Source organism: Camellia sinensis, chromosome 2 (assembly GCF_055761805.1).
Source record: "Camellia sinensis isolate YWXY chromosome 2, ASM5576180v1, whole genome shotgun sequence".
Lineage (NCBI taxonomy): Eukaryota > Viridiplantae > Streptophyta > Magnoliopsida > Ericales > Theaceae > Camellia > Camellia sinensis.
The window spans coordinates 33,544,334-33,567,671 of record NC_138962.1 but is presented as its reverse complement, the minus strand read 5'-3'; the positions used below and the strand labels follow the sequence as shown (position 1 = coordinate 33,567,671).

Below are 23,338 nucleotides of genomic sequence, written 5' to 3'. Positions count from 1 at the left end.
CAAGTATTATCGCCCTGTTATCTTTTTCATTGTGAATTTTATTTTGTTTATTTTCGTGCACCTTATTCTTAGTCTGTTAACTTGATATATAGATATATATATATATATATATATTTTGTTAAGTCTATTTCATAATGGTTAAAATTTTGGAGATAATTGATAACTTAAGAAAGGAATGGTGGACTTGGTTCAATTATTTTGACTCACGCAGAGGGTGTGAAATGGAAGCAAGGTGACAGTTAATTGATCAGAGGCGGGATTCACAGTATCAGAGGTGGTGGTGGGTGCCTCAGCTGCCAGTAACCTTAGTGGATCTCTGGGGGCCATATGGATATTGGGGGGTGGTCCTATGACCTCTGTGAGCCAAAGACATTAGCAACAGTTGGTCAAGTATCTAAGTACTTAAATTAATTACTAGGTTACAACATTAAATTGGTACCATAACTATTACTTCCTCCAAATGTAAGAAAGTAAAACTACTAATGACTCAACTTATGATAATATATATACATCTATATTTTCTTATTAGGATTGTAAATGTGTTGTGCTGAATTGAATTTTGGAGTGTTCAAGTTTAACTAGCTGAACATTAGTGGAATTTGAGCTCAAGCTAAGCTGAAGTTTATGTCGAACATATATAAATGATCTAAACTTTGAGCTCTAGGTCAAACAAAAGGAAAAATTAACCTACATTAAATTGAAATTAAGGGATAGGGAATTGCATTAAATTTTGTTGTTTTGCATGACTTAACACCCCTTGTATATATATATGCACAGAACTTACAATCTTAAAAGCCACACCAACACTAACAGGTATTTTCACTAACAAAAGTACATAAAAAAGTATATCTGCATTTTACTCAATCATTTTGCTTAGGGTGTACTCTAATAACGTTCTTATTATTGAAATTGATTTTTTTAGGTTTTAAGACTCTCCAGATGAACTTCCAAGAGAGGATAGAGCAAAATGTATAATGGATTGCATATCGTATTACAACTCCACTCTATGATGATAAGGTTAAGCAAAATGTCTTAACTGCTCCGATTGCCTTAAACTTTTTTTTTTTTTTTTTTGATACCCAAAACACTCCAAGACAAGTCTCTTAGGATCTATCCGTACAAACTAAATTGGGAGAAACTAGCCGATCCACCTATACCATCTGACTTTCACTTAAGTAATAGGGGATTCGAACCCTTGTCAGTAAGGAGAAGAGCATACTCTCTTATCAATTAGGATGGCCCTTAGCGGTGATCACTTTAAACTTACAACCACTAATGCTGTGTTGTGCCCTTAGTAGAAGCAGCATAGACCTCACATCTTACCATTAATAAATTATTAGACGTCAATTATTAATTTTTGTAAAAATTAAACACCTATGCCAAAACTCTATTTATGTGTATATGTAGAATTATTGCAAATGAAAAGAATTACGTTGCGTTTAGTTGGAGGATTTAAAAAGAGATTTGAATAGAGAAAAAAAAAATATAAATAAAATATGAATAAAATATATTTACATTTCACATAATTTCATATATATTTTTTTTCTCTTCCTAAATTTCTTCACAGATTCTACCATCAAACACATCTTAGACACTCAAATGTCAATCAAGAAGAAACAAGGTCAGTTTCTGATTAATTGTAAAACAAGAGCTAAAAAGCCTAAAAATGGCAGAGGCTACTGAAGTAGTGACAAAGGTATGGTTGGTGCACTTTCCATGAATGTGTTTCTACTTTCCCATCTTCAACTCTGGCTTGGTATAGGCACTTTGTTTTAGACTTCAGAGGAGAGAGGAGAGAGGCCCACTTTCCTCTCATTTGCTGTGATTTCAGCTTTACAGCTGTGAGCAAGAAAATAGTATAGGATGAAAAAGAAAAATTGCATGGAGGGGTTTTTACTTTTTAGCCCATATTTTGAATTCTTGTGCTTTATTAATGAGTCAATAACAAGGAATAAGAGGGAGAGAGAGAGAGAGAGAAGGGTCAAAAAGAAAGTTGAAGATGATTAAACTATAGTCCCCTCTCCCCCCAGCCCATCATATTATTCTACAATTATTGGTGTGGGGAGACAACACACAATACACACATCTGACCTCATGATCTCTCTTCTCTCTGTCACTCATAATTCATGAAGTATGAGTCATGATCACTATTAGCACGCATCACCCATTTATTCAATGGCTTGTTTGCTGTAATTTAAATAAGTTTTATTTTAATTTAAAAGTTTGTATTAGACTATTTAAAATAATTTTTATTTATAACTTAAATGAAATTACATTTCAGTCACTCTTTCAGAAAATAATTATAAATTCATTGAAAAGTTTATAACTTCAATTATTAATATTCATAAAGTTTACCATTTATCTAAAATTATTTTTAAATATAATTTAATATACAAAAAAAACTTAAATAAATTTAGAAAATTAATTATTTAAAAGTTCAAAAAAGAGTGCTTTTGAACTTTACTTTCTAATTATTAACTGTTAATTTATAATGAGTTACACTAAACATACTACACTATTTATATTTTGACACTTATTTTAGGACTTTTCTTAAGCGTGCAACTTACGCCTTCCATTTACGTCTTTTCTGTTGCTGTCCTGTTTAATGTTTATATCTTCTATTTACGCCTTTTGTGTTAGTGGCATATGGTGTGCAACCTTAAAGGGTTGCACACCATAACAGGACCCCTTATTTTATTATCTTTTAAAAATCAACCTTGCTATGAATCCTAACCCTATAAATAAATAAAATTAAAAATATTACATACACTTGCACTAGCACTAGAAACCCCACATAATATTTTTTATCAAATGTCTCGCATAAATGTAAGATCTACATAATATAAATCTTACACTCACATAAAATATTAATAAAACATTTAAAATTCCTATTATTTTTCATAATTTTTCCTAAGCGAAGAACAGAAGTGGGGCCCATGGGGACATCTTCCACAAATTCAAAGATTTTTGTCTCCCAATTTCAAAATCTCCCACCTTTTGCCTTCCTACCTTTTATGGGTCGTGGATTGCTCACCAAATCCCATTCTAACAATAAATTATTATCATTTTAATAATTAAATATTAATAAAACAGTAATATTATGTATCAATATTTTAGTTAAAAAAAATATCATACATTTTGATAGTAGAAGACTATCCTTTTGAATTAATAAGAGACGAAATGTCTACATAATCTGATTTTGATAACATGACGAAATGTTTATGTTTCTATATATTTTTACATTTTTATTATATTTTTTTGCATGTTTACTAAAATTAGTGACAATCTTATAGATGGTATTAACATTTTGAGTAAATCTAAATACAAAAAAATAAAAAATTGACACAATAAAATATAAATGTGAGGTGAATGTGAATGTGAATTACGAATTCCACATGTAAACTTGGATCTCATTTTTCTATCTCATATTGTTCTTTATTATGTGACAAATATAAGATAGGTAAATATGTCTAATATTTAGCTATCATATATGCTTGCTTACTTGTTGAGAGGTTAATTGGACATATTACATAAGTGTGATGTTAATACAATTTAAATGCAAAGTTCATAGAATTGATACAAATTTAAAGGACACATGGACAAATAAGAAAATGATGACTGGGCAATATAATAGATGGCAGATAATAATTGAATATACTTTCCGAGTTGTTTTTGGGTAAATTACACTGACACCCTCTGATATTTTTATTTAATACATATTTCTCTCTTATATTTAAAAAATTATATTTTTCTCCCTGGGATTTGTAATCTCATTACAAATTGCCCCATGGATTGTTGATATCATACCCTAATTTTTTTTAAATGACCATCTTGCCCTTTTTGAGTTTTAATTTATATTTTTGTATTTTTAATAATTTTTAAAATATTTTAATTTTTTTAAACTTTTGAGATCAATTTTATCTAGATATATTTAAAAAATATAAAATTTTTGCAAATTTTTTTTTAAAAATCTATTGGATATAACAAAATAAGATAGAAAAAATTAGTCTAAGGTCCCTCTCCCACTTTTAATAATGGAAGAGATCCACAATATTTTTTATGATGTCTAAAGTCCTTCAACCCCAAACTCATATATCACAGAGAAATTTAAGAAGAAACGAAAGGGCTTCAAAAACTGAGTTTGGTCTCTCTATTCTCACTCTTTGCTCTCTCTTTCTCTCCTACATCAACCCCAAACCCTAGTTTCTTCCTTCATCCTCGTGAGCTTTCTCAGAGCTATCAGACCTTGTTCTTGGTCAAACACGTCCAGACTCTTGAGCTTCACAATGAACTCTTTGTCCTCAAAGATCGAATTAGGATTTAGCGTTTCATTAGCAGCGATCTCTGATGAATTCAAAGTAGACGATGGCGAGAAACACATCGGCCGAGCCATGAATGGAAGCAGAGGAGTCGATTGAACGTTCGCGATCACCGATTCCTTAGAACTCGACGAGTAGAAATGGTTCGCTCGGTGATTCAACTCAGTCGTCGCGTACAAGAACAAAACATGTGAATTCTCAGCGACGCCCTTCAACAACTCCCTCTCAAAAACCCTGATTTTCGAATCATTGTCGTCTTCTCTCGTAGAAGCCATTAACCCATGAACCGTGGTCTCGACGGAGCTGTAATTCGGTAACCGAGGGTGTTCGGTACGGGAGGAGTCCCACCAGTTAAGAATCGTCGATTTGAGATTCAAATTGGGGATGACAATGAAGAAATCACGGTTAGAGTCGTCAAGAAGTAGAGGAGCAAAACCTAGGTGTCTGCAGACTTGTACGCACATGCTCTCAAAGGTTTGGCCTGAAGAGGCGACAACTGGATCGAACATTAAGGAACCAGAAATGGGACAGACATACTCTGTGGGAGGTTCCTTGTGCTCGGACTTGGACTTGGACTTGGAAGACGATGGTGATGGCGATGGTGATCTGTATATAGAGATTTTCCACTTGTGAAGCTTGCCATTACCACCCATCTCTCTATATAGTACACAAGCTTTGTGGATCTAGAAGGTAAAATTGGAGGTGGAATTCATGGAGATAGGTGATAAAGCTCCGATTTTCAGGGGAAAATTATAGGAAGATTATTTGAATTTATCAATTGTTATGAAGATAAGAAGTGTGAGCTACCGGGCTGGTGGTCTAGCAGGTGGTGTTTCCATAGAAACCACTGTCTCTGGTGGTGGATGATTCATATTTTATGAGGAATTGAAGAAGCATAGGTAGATGATTGAATTGGAGAAGTAAAGGATGCAATTCGCTAAACATTTGGAGGTTAAGAGGATGCAGCTGTTCATGGATACTCAGGTTCAGCTTGAGAAGATCAAGCAAGCTAAGTGGTCGAATTCGAATGGTGACAGAAAATGGAATTTCTGAGTTGTGAATTTCTCTGGGTTAAGTGATATGGAAAGGGGGAATTTCTCTGATTTGAGTGAATTTCTCTGGGTTGGTGAGGAAAATTTCTTTGGCTTTGAGAAAAAATTTCTGGGTTGAAGTGAGTCTAGAGAAATTCTTCCCTGGTCCAGAGAAATTCTCAACTCAGAGAAATTTCAAAAGAGCTGAATTTTGTTTCTAGCATGCTGCTCAGGCGTCTGACCATCCTTGGAAATACCGGCTTCAAAACTACCAGTGGTGGAGTTGATGAAATCACGATGGCCAGGAGCATTAATGACAATGTAGTAGTTATAGCGACCCCGGGTCTCTACCCGACTGTCATGGTATTCGGGATCCAAATCTTGTTGTTTGATGCTGCTGGTTATGTCTTTCTTCCTTATACCTCTTGAATTTGAGTTTTGGAATGACTTGAGCGTGTTTAGAACAGGTTGGTTGCCTTACGGTCTAGAATCTTGTTGTCCAAATTCTCGGTCTTCCGCTCGAGCGGAGTTTGTAACCTTTCAGCATCGAGTGCCTCTGCAAAAGTGCTCCAAGAGTGTTTTTCATGCTTGAGCGTGTCGGAGCTCGAGCGGCCCTTCTGGTGTTTGAGCGGCTGTCTGCAATCGGTGAAATACTGGGCGGGTGAAATCTACGCTCGAGCGGGATGTTGTTGCTGTGTCTAACGCTTGAGTGTGAAACCCTACGCTCGAGCGGGATTCGCGTATATCAGATCGTAAAGGCGACTTTTTACATAACTTTTTCATCCAAACCCTAATTTGAGAGCTTCTCTCTCTAGAAATACCCCTCTCTCTCTATATTTGACCTAGATCTAGTGATCTTCTCATCCCCCTTCCTTAGACAAAAAGATTGGGCTCCTCAAGATCTTTATTTCCATCCAAGAAGAAGTGAGTTTTGCCATTTTTGGAAGCTTCACCTTTGCCTAACCCTTCTCCTTGGGCTTCTACTTTGAGGTAGGGATATTCTTGAGTTATATATACTAGTTTTTCCTTTCTTATGATGATTTAAGAGCTCCTTTTAGTTTGTGATGATATTAACCTTGTGATTTCAAAATGTAAAGGTTTTCCTCAAAAGAGGGTTTCTCTTTTAACTCTAAATTTTTGGTCAATCCTTGAGGATTCATCTTGTTGACCTAAGAAAAGAAATGTTTTGAATGAGAGTTTTCACCATGAAATGGGAAGTGATTGTTTTGAGAAAAACCCTACAAATTGGGGATTTTGGTAATATGGCAAATGTCTTTGAAATTTCTTATTGTCTTGTTTTAAAAGGATGAAGAGAGTGAGTTGCATCTATGTTTGGCAAATTGGAAAATTTCTTGTTATATGAAAACGAGGTGTAAATGTTAAATTGTTGACAATACATAAATGCGCCAGGTTGTGGCAAAACAAATTTGTTATGTCTTGTGATATGAAAATTGTGACTATGTGTTGATGAAATATATTAATCATGTGGATGAACATTGAAAAGAGAAGATGAGAATATGAATGTTGACATTGTAACAGAGATACTCAAAAGGGGAGAAATGTCTTAAGATGTGGAAAGGATCATTTGCATTGCATATTATTTCATTTATTATAGTGCATTGTGAATCTAAATCATTGAGATTTCTATCATGAGGAAAGGAAATAGTTATTGTGTTGAGACCTATGAAAATGTGTAAGGGGTAAATACGTTGGTAAGTCCGGATAGGAGGTGTAGATGAATTTGATAAGTTGGCCTGAGTGTCCAGGGTGAAAGACTCGAAAGCCGCACAGATAGGTGTCGAGCCTTCCGGTTAATACTGGTAAAAATGACAGTTTGGTAGTACTTGTAGAGTCTACTTGCAGACATCAGCCTAAGGATTACCAGTGTCGTATTTACCGACCCTAGTGATTAATGATTGGAAATTTTGATAAAACTGTTGAGATTGTAAATAATTGTTGGAAAGATTGAAACCTTTAAATGTGCATGAAATGGACTTTTTATAAGGATGCATGGCATAGCATTAACAATTGCATTGTTTTTTTTAAAGAGTATGCATAACTGTATATACTTTGTAAGAATTCTCTACTGGGCTCTGTGCTCACCCCTATGGGATTTGGTGCAGGTAAAGATGTGGTGATCCCGCAGAACTGAGGGCGTGGATATTTTTGAGAAGAATACATAGCTCTTTTATTTTATGTAATTCTTTTGAGCCAAGGGCTAATGTGTATGGGTTGCATAAATCATTTTTTTGTGTAACCAGGCTTATGCCTTGGAAGATGTAAGCCCTTAAGGGCATTGTATTGTTTTTGAGAATGGATGCTTTACATGCTATAGATTCATATGTTTGTGTTGATGAATGTATACTCGCATGTAAAACCCTTGTAAAGACTTATTAGTGATTATGTAAAGATGGGCAGATTATTGTTATTGTTGGGTAAATGTTGATTATTTATGGGTAGTTCATGTTGAATTATTGCGGGCGTTACAATAGTATTTGGTGGTCTCAAACTTCTACAAAGCAATATCAATATACACAGAGAAAATTATGAACAAATCATAGAGATATTTGTAAGCAAATTAGAGAAAATTCAACCCCTGAGAAATTTCAAAGCAAAGAAAACAAAAAAATTAAACAAACCAGAGAAATGGTTTGAAATTTCTCTAGATGGAAATTTCTCTGGGTCGACTGCAGCAGAGGCGTTGGTGAAGTTGGCATTGATAGAGAGAGATTTGTTGATAGAGTTTAAGGTGTCTTGTTTGAAGACAGTTGATGTTAGAAATTTTGATAAGGTTTGAATTCATTTTGAGTTTTTAGATTACGGATTTGGTTACTTGAAATTGTGGATTGAAATTGAATATGTGATTTGATCAGAGTGGGAGAATGTGATTTGGCCAGAGAAAATCAACAAATTTCTCTGGCCATCACACAGAGAAAATTAGCACAGAAAAGTAACAGACACAATTTTCTCTGGTTTGGTTAAAACATAGAGAAAATTATAAGTAAATTAGAGAATCTCAGTCAAATACACAGAGATAATTGAGAACAAATCACAGAGTTATTTGTGAGCAAATTAGAGAAAATTCAACCCTAGAGAAATTTCAAAACATAGAAAATCAAAAAAATTAAACAAACCATAGTTTGAAATTTATCTGGATTGAAATTTCTCTGGATCAATTTGAAGGACCTTAGACATTATGAAAATATTGAATGTCTTTTATACTATAAAATCTTAATATCAGGGACCCTAAAAAAAATCCCCCAATAAGATAATGTACTGAATTTTTATATATATATATATCTATATATATATATATATATTTGTATTTGGTGAATTTAAAAAATCACAAAATATTATATTTCTTAAGTATATCTAGATTAGATGTATCTAAAAAATAAAATAAAAATGCTTAAAATATTAAACAAAACTTCAGTAAAAAAAAAATAGTATACAAAATAAAGATAAAAACTCAATTTTTATGTGAGTTAAACTAAAAAAAAATGATTGCTATTTCTTTTCAAATGATATGAACAAAATATCTATATTATTTTATTATTTTATAGGTATAAAGGTTAAGAGACAAATATATCATTTTAATCTGACAGGGGGTAAGTATAATTTTTTAAATGTGAAGATGAGATCTAAATTAAACAGAAATCTCAAGAATGTCAATAATTAAACTCTTTTTTTTTAAAAGGATAGACGAACCTACCTTGAGAAATCAAATAAAAATAAGGGTGAATCAATTTATATTTAATATAGATTCTTCCTCACTTTTAAAAAACTATATTCTCTTCCCTAATCTTATTATATAAATTATCTCTTGGATTATTGATATCATGCCTCAAATTTTTTTAAATAATTATTTTATTTTATTTTTTACTATTTCTTCTTCCTGTCATTATGACTATATTCTATAACTTTCTATTATTAAATTTTACTTGAACATATTCTTATTAACTGATGATATACAAATACAAATTTTATATAAAATTTTCAAACACAATGATATAGCATCACCATTCACTTTAAAACAAAACACATCATAAATATGACTTATATTTACAATAACATTACTATCACAATATTTTTATGATATTTTTTTGTATAAATTTTTATATAAGAATAGAATTTTTATTTTTATTTCCACTATAATTTTTCTTTCTTGTCTATTCACCTACATTTATTATAGTATTACTAAATACCATCATTTACATTTATTACAGTATCACTGAATTTTTTTATTTTTATATTTTTTTTGTATTTGGTGAATTTAAAAAAAAATACACAATATTATACTCCTTAAATATATCTAAATTAGGTGTATCTAAAAAATTTAAAAAAAAATTATTTAAAATATTAAAAAATCAGTTAAAATAAAAAAATGAAAAATAAAAAAACTTGATTTTTTTTATATGAGTTAAACTAAAGAAGATGATTATTATTTTTCTTGAAATGACATGAATAAAATATTAGTATTATTTTATATGTATAAAAATTAACAAATAAATATGTTATTTTAATTTGACAAAGGAATAAGTGTAATTTTTTAAACGTAAAAAAGATCTATATTAAATACAAATCTTAAGGAATATTATCAATATAATTTACCCTAAAAATAAATAAATAAAAGAAAGGAAAAAGTATATAACACGTGAAAAAAGCTAAGACAACTATCATAAAGATATGGCATGGATGCTCTAATTAACAATCCACTAAAATACTCTCTTCTTGTTTTATCTTTTCTTTTTTGTTTTAGGGAATGTAGACTTTTTATGTTCTCAATGGGCATACTTTACTATAACTAAGAAAGATCATAGAGTTAGATTAATCTCACTACTATTATGTATAAATAAAATAAAAAGGGCATAATTATAAAATTTATATAAATTCTGAACTATAAGAATTGTTTAGCTCTCTTTTGGCAAGTGACTTTTTTGAGATTGGTGACTTGTTTAGTCATAAGTTAAGAAGTTAATAAGATAAAATGTTACGTTTAAATCATAATCATTTTATTTTTTTCTCACAAAAGTAAAAAAAGTCAACCTAAACAAACTTTTTAGCCACAGGCTAAAATAATAAAAAAGACAAAAAGCCAACATACTTCCCAAACAAAACCTTAATGATCATCAATTTTTATTTATTTATTATTGTGGTGAAGTAGTTTGAAAATACTCTTGAATCCTAAAAGACGTTCCTGATCCTCTGATTACCACCTGAAAAGGGATTAACACTCCGGTCCGGGGTGTCGAAATTAGCACTCCGACAGACAAGTCAGTATCTGTCTCACGTTTGCTTATGTCTTAAGTTTCTGGGGTTATCTCTCACATAACTTTCTTTAGCTGATGTTCCTCTATTTATATCTTCTTTTGGGCCCTAGGGTCGGGCCCACTCTTAATCTATTGCACGTTTATTTATACAGCTGTTGTTCAACTAGTTCTACGGCCGATTAGTTTACTCGGCTTTGGGATCGTTCAGGACGGAGCCGAATACAATATTTATCCTGATTATCCTCAGACCTGTTATTCGGCTTTCTCGCATGTACATCAACATTATCCGGCGCCCACAATTGCCCCCCAAACATCCTATTAACACCAGTTAGACGGCATGTTTGGTTTCGAACAGCGTGTTTGTTTTCGAACTTGAAAAGTCAAAGAAAAAATGACGGGTAGCCTCATTCCAACGTATGTCAGTACACACGCTTTTTAGGCATCATTACATCTTCCTGCCTCTTCGTATGCTTCCTTCATTTAATGCCATTTGAAACTATGTTGTCCCTTCGAATGTATGCTTTTTGAATACTCGAAGCTTCTGGTCTGCCTTTCAGTATACCTCCTCCATTTCACGACCTCTACAACTTCCTTCCGTTTCTCATTGTCTCCTCTGCTTCTTGTAAGTTTTTTTCTCCTTCATTTTGAATCCCATTTCCTTGTTTGTTTTTAGTTTAGCATACTCCTTAGATTGGCTAGGATGGCAAAACATTTGAAAGGCCTCCTTTCTGCGGATCAAATTTCTGATTTTCGACACCATTTTTCCATCCCTGACGATGTCCATCTGTCACTCGTGGCAGACAGCACCCTTGATACAAAGAGGACTGATGAAAGTACAATCATCTTTCCTCTCATATCAATTGCTGAAGGCGGAGTCTATTTCCCCCTTCACCCATTTCTTAGGGTCATCCTTCGCTATTGGGGTCTAATCCCTTCTTAACCTAACGTAAATTTTTTCCGAATCATAATGAGGATTATAGAGTTGAACCGACGCCTTAGGATCAATCTTGGCATACCTGCTATTCGGCATTGTTATGCCTTGGCCAAATCTTCTGGCCGGCAGGGGCGCTATTTTCTCAGGGCCAAGGACATCGACCATCACTTGGTGACTATGCTTGCCAGCTCTAGCAAGCGAGTTGATGATGTCATGGTCATTGTCTGAGGTAACTGGGAATTCGGTAAAGGCAAAGATCGCCTAGATCCTGTACCTAGAAGGAAAGGCGAACCAGGTGGTCGTATAGTTCCTCATGTTTATCTACTTTATATTTACTCAGCTTTCCTTCCCTGTACTTATCATTTTATTTGCGCAGGCAACGACTTGAAGAAAGTTCTGGTTTCGGCCGACGACTGTGCTTGTGGAAATCAAAACCGCACTCCAGTTCTTTGGCCGTCCAAACCTCCAGAAGCAAGGGAGGGTAACCCATATACTTCTGAGGTATGAGCCGACTTACACAACATTTTCAGCCGCGGACAACATTTCGATTCCACAGGAAGAACAGCAGCTCACGGCCCTTATCTTCCCCTGCTTCAAAAGCCTTAGGCAGATTAGTTTGGAAGCTTCTGATTAGGAGCAGGCTGAAGAACTAGTAGCCAAGGAAGTCGCCGAATAGCCGAGTTAGTCCACTTTGGAAGCCGAAAAAGTTGACGAGGCTCTAAACTTGGCTTTTGAAGAAGCCAGCCTTAATCCATCCAACCCTCCATTCACTTTAGATCGAGGGGACGTCTCATTTGAAGACATTTTTACTGATTTAGGGGATCTCCCCGGCTCGTATCCAGAGAACATGGCTGGGGAATCACTTACGCAGCTGGCAAGGAAGAAAAATGCCGAACGGATGGCCGCTCGGAAGAGGGCTGAGACCATCCGTTCTGAACTTGTTGCTGTGACTGAGTCTTCTTCGCTTGTTATCGTGGAAGAAACGGTTCAAATTGACACGACCGAGACGGAGCAGGTAGTCAAACAGTTGAGTCAACAGGGCGAGCAAAAGGGGGAGAAGCGTCCCGCCGAGAGCGAAGTCGGCTCTGAGGAAAGTCCTACCGATAAATGACCGCGCATAGAGGAGTCAGACTCGGTTGTGCCATTCGTTGTTGAACCAAGGATAAAAAATCTGCCGGTTTCCTCTGATGCGTCGGCTCTGAAAGATCCGACCGTGGCATTAAGCATGGCTTCCTCAATTTCCCTGCCGGCTAACAGGGCGGCTTTTCGGGCAGAGCCAGATTTGCTGGCAATAGTATTAGCCGCTCAATCGGCCATATTGGTACATGACTTGATCCTTATCTGTCGTTTTTCGCCTATATTTTTATTTTTATTCTAATTCCTTGTTTTACAGACAGCAAGAAGGATAGCCAAGATCAGCTGCCGTCAACACAATGCTATTGAATAGATTGGCTTTCTGAAAGCAGAAATTGAAAGTGAGAAGAGCAAGGCCACAGAGGCCTCTCAAAGAGTCAAGTACGAGGCGTCGAAAGCGACGGAGGAAAGTGCAAGGGCTGATGCCGAGTCAGCAAAGGTGAAAAGCTTTGACCAGCTCAGGTTGGCCACCGAAGAGAGGGCAAACACGAGCGAAGACGCGCTCAAGTTAGCCCATGAGGTGATTGCCAAACTGGAAACCGATTTGGAAGAGTCGAAGAAGGCGAAGGAAGTAGCCAACTCCGAGATTTCCAAAGCGTTCCAAGTTGGAAAGGACGCCGCTTTGGAGGACTACGCGGAAGAAGTGCCCAAGTTTGAGAATCGGGGCTTCAAATACTGCTGGCTCAAAGCCCTCACTGCCGTTAATGTGACATTGGCCTAGCCGATTCCATACGAGCAAGTGGACATTGAGCCGCTCAAGTCTGACCCTGAAGATTGATTAGGGTGATAACTTGATTTTTGTTAAGAATCTTTTGCGTATAGTTTTCGTAAATTTTTGTTTATTTACTTCGGTTAGAAGTTGAATGTAAGGTAATTTTCATGTGTAAAATGACTACATCTATACTCAATTTATTAATGAAAATTTCCTTTATTTTTTTGTTTGTTACATGTGTAATCACAGAATAGGATTGTTGAAACAATTTAACAAGATAAACAATTTAATAAGATAAAACGGAGGGCAAATAACTGTGTGGTTTTACAAGTAGGCCAAATTAGTTAATTAAGGGACCGAGGTTAGGCCGAATAGATCAATCAATCTGCCATTGCCCTAGCGGATTAGTGAACGTGGACGTCGAACATCGGTAGTTCATGAATTGGTTGGGGCAGATTGTCGTTTCGGCACAAATTACGAATATTAAGCTGAATAGATCAATCAATCTGCCCTTGCCCTAGCGGATTAGTGAACGTGGACGCCGAATATCGATAGTTCATGAATTGGCTGGGGCCTGACTATCGTTTCGGTACAAATTACTAATACTAGGCCAAATAGATCAATCAATCTGCCCTTGCCCCAGCGGATTAGTGAGCGTGGTCGCCGATTATCGATAGTTTATGTTGTAGAAGTTTGAAGAGATCGCTTTGGGAGCGGTGTACCCTTGAGTAATAGAAATGGGTGGTTGCTTTGTGCATGTTGATTCCATTAGTGTATCCAAACTCAACTCAACCCAGTACGTCGAACGAGGTTGGAAAAGTGTGAATGTCAAGTAGACTATTCTTCAACAGCAGAGGGGAAGGTATGACACTGGCTGAGCTGGACTCAGCGATGAATCGAGGTGGCGAACCTTCACAAATGGAAAGTACGACGTCTAGGGAGCGTGAGAGGTGTCACTTTCCACATCGTTGAAGTAGGTCACCTAGGAAGGAGAAGCGGCAGCGGGGGAACTCCGCTCATTTGCGAAGTAAGGCCAGTGGGCCACCGCGCCTGTTGAGTTTTTCAGTCTTTATCGGGAACAAACCGATTACGGAGGCAGATTTGATCATCCGAGATCCACACGTGGCAGTTGAATTTGCACGACAGATTTTTCCACCAGAAGTCCAGCAGTCGATGATCAGTCAACCTGATTTCAAAGTGTTTCAGGAAGGCATTCATGGAGCGGTGAAAGGGCTATACACCGCCTATAAAATCGGCATGTGCCTACGTGCCGTGGGACGGGAGATAGAGCAGAAAGATTAACGCATTTGAAACTTAGAAGCTCGCACGGAAAAAGTCGAACGTGAATTAAAAAGAGTCAAAACTGCCGAGACGTTGTCGGTAGGCCAGGCTAACCCGATTATGGAGGAAAAGGTGACCCAATGGCTTATAAATCATGCGATTTCCAATCGAGAAACGGAAAGCATGTTTGCGATAGAGGGTGTAAAGACCAGGGCCTATGAACAAGGCTTCCATGACGGCCGAAAAGTTGGGATACAGAAGACTAAGGAAAAACTCGCCGAGGAGGTCTGTCGATGCGAGAATCATGGATTTAAGCACGGGTGGATCAAGGCTCTCCAGGCCGTAGAGGCTCTCCGTGCAGCAGGTGTTGATTCGGCGTCGCTGTTATATCAGGGTCACAATTTTCCCTTCGTGACTTTCGAAGTTGAGAAGAGTGACAACGAAGGTGGTACCGAATAAAACTGAACACATTATACCTTTTTAACGCAAATTGGATGCGGATTATGTATTCTCGATCAATTTAATGAAACATATTATTTGAAATGTTTGCAAGTTATTTTAGTCAATGTTTATAAATTTAGCTATGATCATCTACCATTTTATGTCAATTGCGTTGGCGCTTATCAATCACAATATTCATGAAAGGAGCTCCGAATTCGGATGCTCGTTCATACCAACCATGTTTTCCACGAAGGGCGCTCCGAATTTGGAGGCATTTTTGCCTTGGCCAATCGTGATCTCCACGAAGGGCACTCCGAATTCGGAGGCTTATTCGGCCCGAATGTGTCATTCACGAAGGGCACTCCGAATTCGGAGGCTTTTGTGTTGGCCAATCGCGATTTCCACGAAGGGCGCTCCGAATTCGGAGGCTTATTCGGCCCGAACGTGCCATTCACGAGGGGCGCTCCGAATTTGGGGCTTTTTGTGTTGGTCAATCGTGATTTCCGCAAAGGGCGCTCCGAATTCGGAGGCTTTTTGCGTTGGCCAATCGTGATTTTCACGAAGGGTACTCCGAATTCGGAGGCTTATTCGGCCCAACCGTGTTTTCCACGAAGGGCGCTCTGAATTCGGAGGCTTTTTGGGTTGGCCAATCGTGATTTCCACGAAGGGCGCTCCGAATTCGGAGGCTTTTTGGGTTAGCCAATCGTGATTTCCACGAAGGGTGCTCCGAATTCAGAGGCTTATTCGGCCCAACCGTGTTTTCTATGAAGGGCGCTCTGAATTCAGAGGCTTTTTGCGTTGGCCAATCGTGATTTTCACGAAGGGCGCTCTGAATTCGGAGGCTTATTCGGCCCGTACGTGTCATTGATGAGGGGCGCTTCGGCTCAACCGTGTTGTCTATGAAGGGCGCTCCGAATTTGGAGACTTTTTGCATTGGCCAATCGTGATTTCCACGAAGGGCGCTCCGAATTCGGAGGCTTATTCGACCCGAACGTGTCATTCACGAAGGGCACTCCGAATTCAGAGGCTTTTTGTGCTGGCCAATCGTGATTTCTACGAAGGGCGCTCCGAATTCAAAGGCTCTCTCACACAACCAGAACTCACTGAGCAAGAGGACATTATATTGAAAAAAGAAAGATATACACAACGTAAAATCAAAATAAGCTGTCGTGCCGTACGAGTTAATGATAAAATTTGTGCAAGTGTATGGAATTCCACGGGCGCGGCAAGCTTCTTGCATCCATATCTTTGAGCCGATATGCCCCTGTCCCTGTAATTAAATCAATCTGATAGGGGTCGTACCAATTAGGACCCAATTTTCCGTCAGCCGGATTCCTAGCAGCAGGAAGCACTTTGTTGAGGACCAATTCTCCTGGTATATAACAGCGCAGTTGAACACTTTGATTATACGACTGAGCAAGCTGTTACTGGTACCGTGCCGTAGATGCAAGGGCACAGTCTCGACGTTCTTCAATCAGAGTCAAGTCCAAGGCCAACATCATGTCATTTCGGTCCATATCAAAAAATTTCGATTTCAAGGTTGGGAGGCCGATCTCTAGGGAAATGATTTCCTGGGTTCTGAAGCATAGAGCAAACGTCGTTTCCCCAGTGGATCACCTCGGAGTAGTGCGATAAGCCCACAACACACTGGGCAACTCTTCGACCCATTTGCCTTTAGCTTTCTCCAGCATTTTCTTAATGCCGTCCAAAATAACCCTGTTGGTGGCCTCCGCTTGACCATTGTTCTGGGGGTAAGCCGATGAGGAAAAGTAGGGCCGTATACTATAAGTGTTGTACCTTGATACAATCCACAATCAAACTGGGTACCATTGTCAGAAACAAGTGCTTGTGGTATACCGAATCTTGTTATGATGTTTTTCCATACAAAACGCTTAACGTCGGAATCTCGAATATGTGTTAGTGCCTCTACTTCGACCCATTTTGTGAAATAACCCGTCGCAACAATTAGAAACCACCTGTTGCTCGGGGCCCGCGGTAATGGTCCAACGATATCAAAGGCCCATTGAGCGAACGACCAAGGGCTAGTGATAGAATTTAACTCCTTGGTTGGCAGGTGAGTTAAAGGGGAAAACTTCTGGTATTGGCCACATTTCTAGACATAACACTCGGCGTTGGTTCGCATGGTCGGCCAATAGTACCCCTGCAATACAGCGCGGTGAGCCAAAGAACATCTGCCCAAATGGGCTCCAAAACTGCATTCATGTATTTCAGATAAAAGTTCATCGACTTTATCTGGGTGAACACACTCTAAGTACGGCCCGGAGAGAGATGTTTTATAGAGCTTCCCTTGCGGATCCAAATAGTATCAGAGGGCTTTGTTTTGGAGTTTGTGTGCTTCTTTCTTATCCATCGGGAGCTATTCTAAAGAAAGGAATGCGGCGATAGGGCCCATCTAACTCGGACCTAGTTCGATAACGTTGACCTGAACTGGTTCTGAAGAGGCAATGCTCGGCTCAGGGATAAATCCTACTTCAATTGTCCGCTTAATTTCTGAGTTGATAGCAGAGGCTAGGCAAGCCTGGGCGTTTGCATGCGTGTTCTGATCCCGAGTTATTTGATTTAGTTCGTGGTGATCAAATTTCATGAGTAAAGAATTTTCCATTTTCATATAGGCTGCCATGCGGTCATTTTTGGCTGCATATTCCCCTTTCAACTGGTTGATTACTAGCTTTGAGTCACAGAAAACAAGCAGACGCCGCGTACCAAGGTGAAGTACATTTCGCAGGCCGGTTAGCAGTGCTTCATATTCGGCCTTATTGTTTGATGCGTCGAATCCCAATTTGACGGCCTGTTCAATTATTGCCCTTTCAGGGGTCATGATTACTACGCCAGCCCCACTGTTACATTGGTTGGATGACCCATCGCAATACATCTGCCAAACGTCGCCAATATACATTCTCCAGTCGGGCTTAGTTTGCACTTGATCAGACTTAAAGTCAGCCAGGGATCTTGCGAACTCGGCAACAAAGTCGGCGAGCACTTGCTCTTTGATGGAAGTTCTTGGTAGAAACTGGATATCATACTGGCCGAGTTCAAGAGCCCATTTCGAGACGCGCCTAGACGCCTTTGCGCTGCGGAGCGCTGACCGGAAAGGATATTCCATTGGCACCCCAATGGTATGCCCCTGAAAGTAGTGCATCAGTTTTCTTGCAGCCATAACGAGAGCAAGGATAAGCTTTTCTAATAGAAGGTAATGTGTCTCGGCATCGACCATAGCTTTGCTCACATAGTAAACTGGTCGTTGCTCCCCTAGTTTTTCCTTTAGCAATACGACACTGACCGCCCGGTTGGATACTGCCAGATACAAAATGAGTGGATCGCGGGTTGCAGGTGTTGCCAAGAGTGGAATTGATCGAAGGTAAGATTTCAGGTCGTCCAAAGCGGCCTGGTACTCGGGAGTCCAATCAAATGCTCTACCTTGCTGAAGTGTGTGAAAGAATTATCGGCAGCGATCTGTGGAACGGCTGATAAATCTGTTGAGCGCGGCAGCCATCCCCATTAGCTTCTGAATCTCTTTGACTGATCGAGGGGATCCAAGCTCTAGAATTGTCGTAATTTGCCTTGGATTGGCTTCGATTCTGCGGTGGTTAACGATGTAGCCAAGGAATTTGTCAGAGCCGATGCTGAATGCACACTTAGAAGCATTTAATTTCATTTTGTACTTTCAAAAAATGCCGAATGTCTCTGACAAATCGGCTAGATGGGAGTGCTTTTCCTTGGATTTGACCACCATATCGTCGATGTATACTTCCTTGGTACGACCGAGTTGTTCCTTGAACATGGAAGTCACTAGTCTTTGATAAGTTACCCCCGCATTCTTCAGTCCAAAAGGCATGACCTTGTAGCAATAGGTTCCTCTTGGGGTGAGGAATGCGATTTTTTCTTAATCCTCCGGATACATGGCAATTTGATGATAGCCTCTGTAGGCATCCAAGAAGCTCATGAGTTGATGATGTGTCGTTGTATCTACGAGTTGGTTTATTCTGGATAGGGAAAAATAGTCCTTGGGATAAGCTTTGTTCAAGTCCGTAAAATCCACATAGACACGCCAAGAGCCATTCTTCTTCTTTATGACCACAGTATTGGACAACCATATAGGATAAGTTACTTCGCGAACTGCTCCGGCATCAAGTAACCTATCTGCTTCTTCAACGACCGTTGAAGTATGCTCCGTGGCTGACCGTCGGCTTCTTGGAACAATTGGCTTACATTTCGGATCAACGTTTAAGCGATGTTGGGCCACTGATGGATCTACTCCTGACATCTCGTATGGGGACCATGCAAATACATCAATATTGCCAAGTAAGAAGGCTATCAATTCCTACCTTTTGACGTTATCCAAGGAAGCGCCGATCATGAAAAACTTGTCAGGATTTTTGTCAATTTCGACCCGATGCAGGGCTTCGTTTGTTTTTTCACTTGGGATCCTCCCAATGTCTTCGAGACTCTCTCTATCCGGTACCTCAATTGAATGCACTTCCAGTTCCTTCGATCTCTTTGTAGCTAGAAGATAGCATGACTGTGCCGATTTCTGAGAGCCGCGAATTTGTTCAATACCGTATTCAGTCGGAAAACGGAGCAGTTAGTGGTAGGTGCTTGGCACGGCTTACATCGTATGTAACCAAGTTCTGTCCATGATCAGATTATACGACGAAGGAAGCTTAATAACCAGAAATTCTACGTCTACTAATCTGGTTCCGACCTGTACAGGTTGTGTGATCTTGCCCAAAGGGTACTCCGGGTTAGCATTGAAGCCGAATAACGGATAATCAGCCGGAGATAGGTCCGAATCGGTAAAACCAAGTTTGACAAAAGTTTTGTAATACATTATCTTCGAAGTGCTGCCCTGGTCAATGAGAACACGTTTGATGGTGAATCTGTTTACACGTAGCTCGATGACGAGGGGATCAGTGTGGGGGTAGGTCACTTCAACTAAATCACTGTCATCGAGACTAATCCTTCCAGTGTCGTGTGGCCGTTTCACTGGTGTCATTGGGCTATGGGTGCTAGACAGCAACTGGATTGTGTGCACCCCAGGCGGTGCCGACAAACTGTATATCATATGAGTTACACCAAGAGAGGGTGACTCCGGCCGTAAAGCTACTATTTGTTGAATTGTTCTTTCAGACGTATTGTGTAAGACGGCCGTCTTGCACCAATTCTTCCAGGTGATCTTTTAAAAAAAAACAACTATCGGTGTCGTGACCATGGTCTTTATGATACTCACATCGTTTATCTTGACTTCTCACATTGGGGGGTCCCGTCATCTTGGGCGGCCACTTGAAGAACGGAAGGTGTTGTTGTAGACACCCCATTTTTGACTGCCCTTAAGACTTGGGCGCTACTGAGGGTTTGCTCGGTGATGAAAGATGTGTAGGGCAAAGGTTCAATCTCTTCGGCAAGGAGAGAGCCAAATCCCAACTTCACACCCCTTTTGGACCAAAACTATTTTGAATGGTTTTTAGACCTTAAAACCCTCTATTTCAAAACATTTTTGAAATAAAGTTTCTGCAATGTTCCGAGGCTCGTATTTTGGCAAATGTTGCGCTATTTGGTAAACCGAGCAAGGACAAAGTGGAAATGAATGAAAGAGAGATGAAATCTTTGAAAAATCCTTCAAAACACCTTGCTTAGGGGTTTGAAATTGAAGAAAAAAGGAGAAGAGGGGAGAAACCAAGTTGGAGAAGAAGTTTGGCAAGGATCCGGGTAGGAGAGAGAGTCGAACAGCCCTCGCTGAATCGGGCTTATTCATTTGCATACTTGGATTTTAGCTATGAGGCCACCACCATTGGAAATCTTACTTTCGGGGCTTCATTTGGCACTCAAGAATCTCCTAAAGCCAAGTCCGGGTGGGGGAGATATGGTTGGTTGAAGTAGGGGATCAATCCGGTTGGATCGAATCTGCGCAGCTTCACCAAAATAGGCATAACTTTTTGTACAGGAGGAATTGTAATACAAGGTTTGCACCATTGGAAAGCTAACTTCTGGGGCTTCAATCTAGACATCCACCGACCACTTTTTGGCCTTGGCAGCCATGTACCAGCCACCAATTTAGCCGGCCAACCAGCAAAATAGCAGGCCGACTATTTATAGTAGCCGGTTACCATTTATTTGGCCAATTGTCTCCTTTTCTGGCCGGTACCACATTGTTGCCTCTTGCAGGCATGGTGCATGCCACCTGTGCCAGCTGGGATGCAAAGACCCTCCCCCCACACACATGTGTGGCTGTTTTGGCCCCTTTGCCCCTTTTTTGTTCCAAACTTCTTCTAGAAGATTGCACCCTTTGCTCAAGCTTCTTGAGGAAGCTTGACCCTTTGTCTTAGCTTTCTCAAGAAGCTTGGACCTTTGGGATAGCTTCTCTTAGAAGCTTGGTCCCTTTGACCCTTTCATTTAGCTTCTCTAAGAAGCTTCAAGCCTTTGCGTTGTCTATATAAGGAGACCTCTCTTCTCCATTTGAGAGGTTCAGCAAAAACAGACCTAATTACATATATCTCTGATATATATCACTCTCTCTCTCTATATCTCCCTCTCTCTCTTGATTTGTGTGTGTTTGAGGGCCTAAAAGTGTAGTTTGTTCTTAGTTTTGCACTAGAACACATAGTATTACACCATACTTCGACTTTGGAGGTGTTGAGGGTTTGTTCTTCAAGTTTTGAGCTGATTTGATCAGAAGAAGGGGGCTGCACTTGCTGTTCTTGAAGTGTTCTTCAAGGGTAACACTTTTGCTTTATTTTCTCCAATCTTGCACTAGTCTTTAACCTACCTTGCATACTGATTTAAGCTTTGTGTATAACTGAAAAAAGTCTTGTATTTGCATGCTTAAGATACGTCATTAAGGTTATTTTAGTGTTGGGGGTCGACCTCCCCGTCTTAGGCCTTGTTTGGCCCTTTTTGTGCTCTCTTTGTTAAGCTTTGAATACCTTTGTGCATTGACCTTCTCACCACTGAAATCCAGTGGATTTTCAATGGTGAAGAAGGGGTTTTGAGGTCTTGCATAGGGGAGGGACACCCCTCTCCCTTTGTCTCTCTTTTGTTTGCATTTTTCGCTCATAAGGGTAGCATATATGTGTAGTTTCTTTTGACTTCATTTCAGAGGTTTTTGGGTGTTATTTGGTCATATTATGTCTCTATTTTTGGTCGGATTAATGGCCCCTTGCATGCATAGTATACTTGCTTTGCATTCCTCCTTTTTGCCTAGAAGTGCATCATGCATTTAGCCTACCATGCTCTTATGTTTTGGCCAAACTTTGTGAAGTTCTTAGCCATGTCTTACCATGTTTGAGGTTTGTTGGGTGCTGATTTGATCATATTTGCCATGCTTGGTATAGCCCCTTTGCATTTTGGCTTGTGAGCCTTGAGTGTGTGAGTCATTAACATGCTTTAGTTGGGTGATTTCAGTGATTTAAAGTCATTCCCCATGCTATTTTAGTCCCTAATCCATGCTTGTATGCTTGCATTCATTATCCCTTTCATGCCTTGAAGAGTTGTTCTTTTATGCCTAGAAATGGGTCATAGCTTATGCCTTTTGTTTAAGTCATTTGGGATGCCATTCATGCGGATTTTGGGGTGTATTTAGATTCATTGAAACTCTGTTTTTGGTTGAATAGTCCATGCCATGTGTGGTTGGGGTGGTTGTAGTAGAGCGCTCCCTTTTGTGGCCTTAAATGCCCTTTGCTTTGGGCCCATTTCTTGGCATGTTTTGACCATGTTCCGTGCATGTTCTAGTCCCATTTTGGTCTGCCCTAGGACTGATTTAAGTCACTTTGGCCCTTTGGGGCTTAGTTGGCATGGTTATGGCTTGAGTCCTTTGGTTGGTCTCAAGCTTTGGACCCGTTTGCATGCTATGCTTCATTTGCATGTTTGGTTTGGCACTCTTATTAGCATGATTTCAGAGCTCAGCATATTTGTAAAATGCCCATGTTTGTCTCTTTTAAGTATGCTTAGAATTGCCTCTTTTATGCCTTAGGCGATAGGCCTTGGTATATGCATGTTTCCATGTGTGTTTGGTACCTTTGTTGCACCCTTTTGGCCGCTGTTTTGGGATGGGCTGAGGCCCTCTCATTTCAGTATAAGACCATCTTTGCATACTTTGCATGTTTGCACGTTGCATTACATTAGTTGCATGCTTGCATTATATCATGTTTCCGTTGAATGTTTGCATTGTATGATAGGTCGCATCACATTACATTTTGCAT

The 23,338-nt window shown here is 39.1% G+C and overlaps 2 protein-coding genes and 1 pseudogene across 2 annotated transcripts; all 3 read right to left on the bottom strand.

Moving 5' to 3' along the window:
* Positions 1 to 4,186: 4,186 nt before the first annotated feature.
* LOC114257724 (U-box domain-containing protein 38 pseudogene) lies at positions 4,187 to 4,972 on the bottom strand (annotated as a pseudogene).
* Positions 4,973 to 17,535: 12,563 nt separating this feature from the next.
* Positions 17,536 to 19,407, bottom strand: LOC145812780 (uncharacterized). Its single transcript, XM_082908001.1, has 2 exons — positions 19,114 to 19,407; positions 17,536 to 18,564 (listed from the first exon to the last, which is right to left on the bottom strand). The coding sequence occupies exons 1-2, from the start codon at positions 19,405 to 19,407 to the stop codon at positions 17,536 to 17,538; spliced, it is 1,323 nt and encodes a 440-aa protein (XP_082764127.1).
* Positions 19,408 to 19,749: 342 nt separating this feature from the next.
* On the bottom strand, positions 19,750 to 20,136 carry LOC145812777 (uncharacterized). Its single transcript, XM_082907994.1, has one exon. It carries the CDS (start codon positions 20,134 to 20,136, stop codon positions 19,750 to 19,752), a length of 387 nt encoding a protein of 128 aa, XP_082764120.1.
* Between the last annotated feature and the right edge of the window lie 3,202 nt (positions 20,137 to 23,338).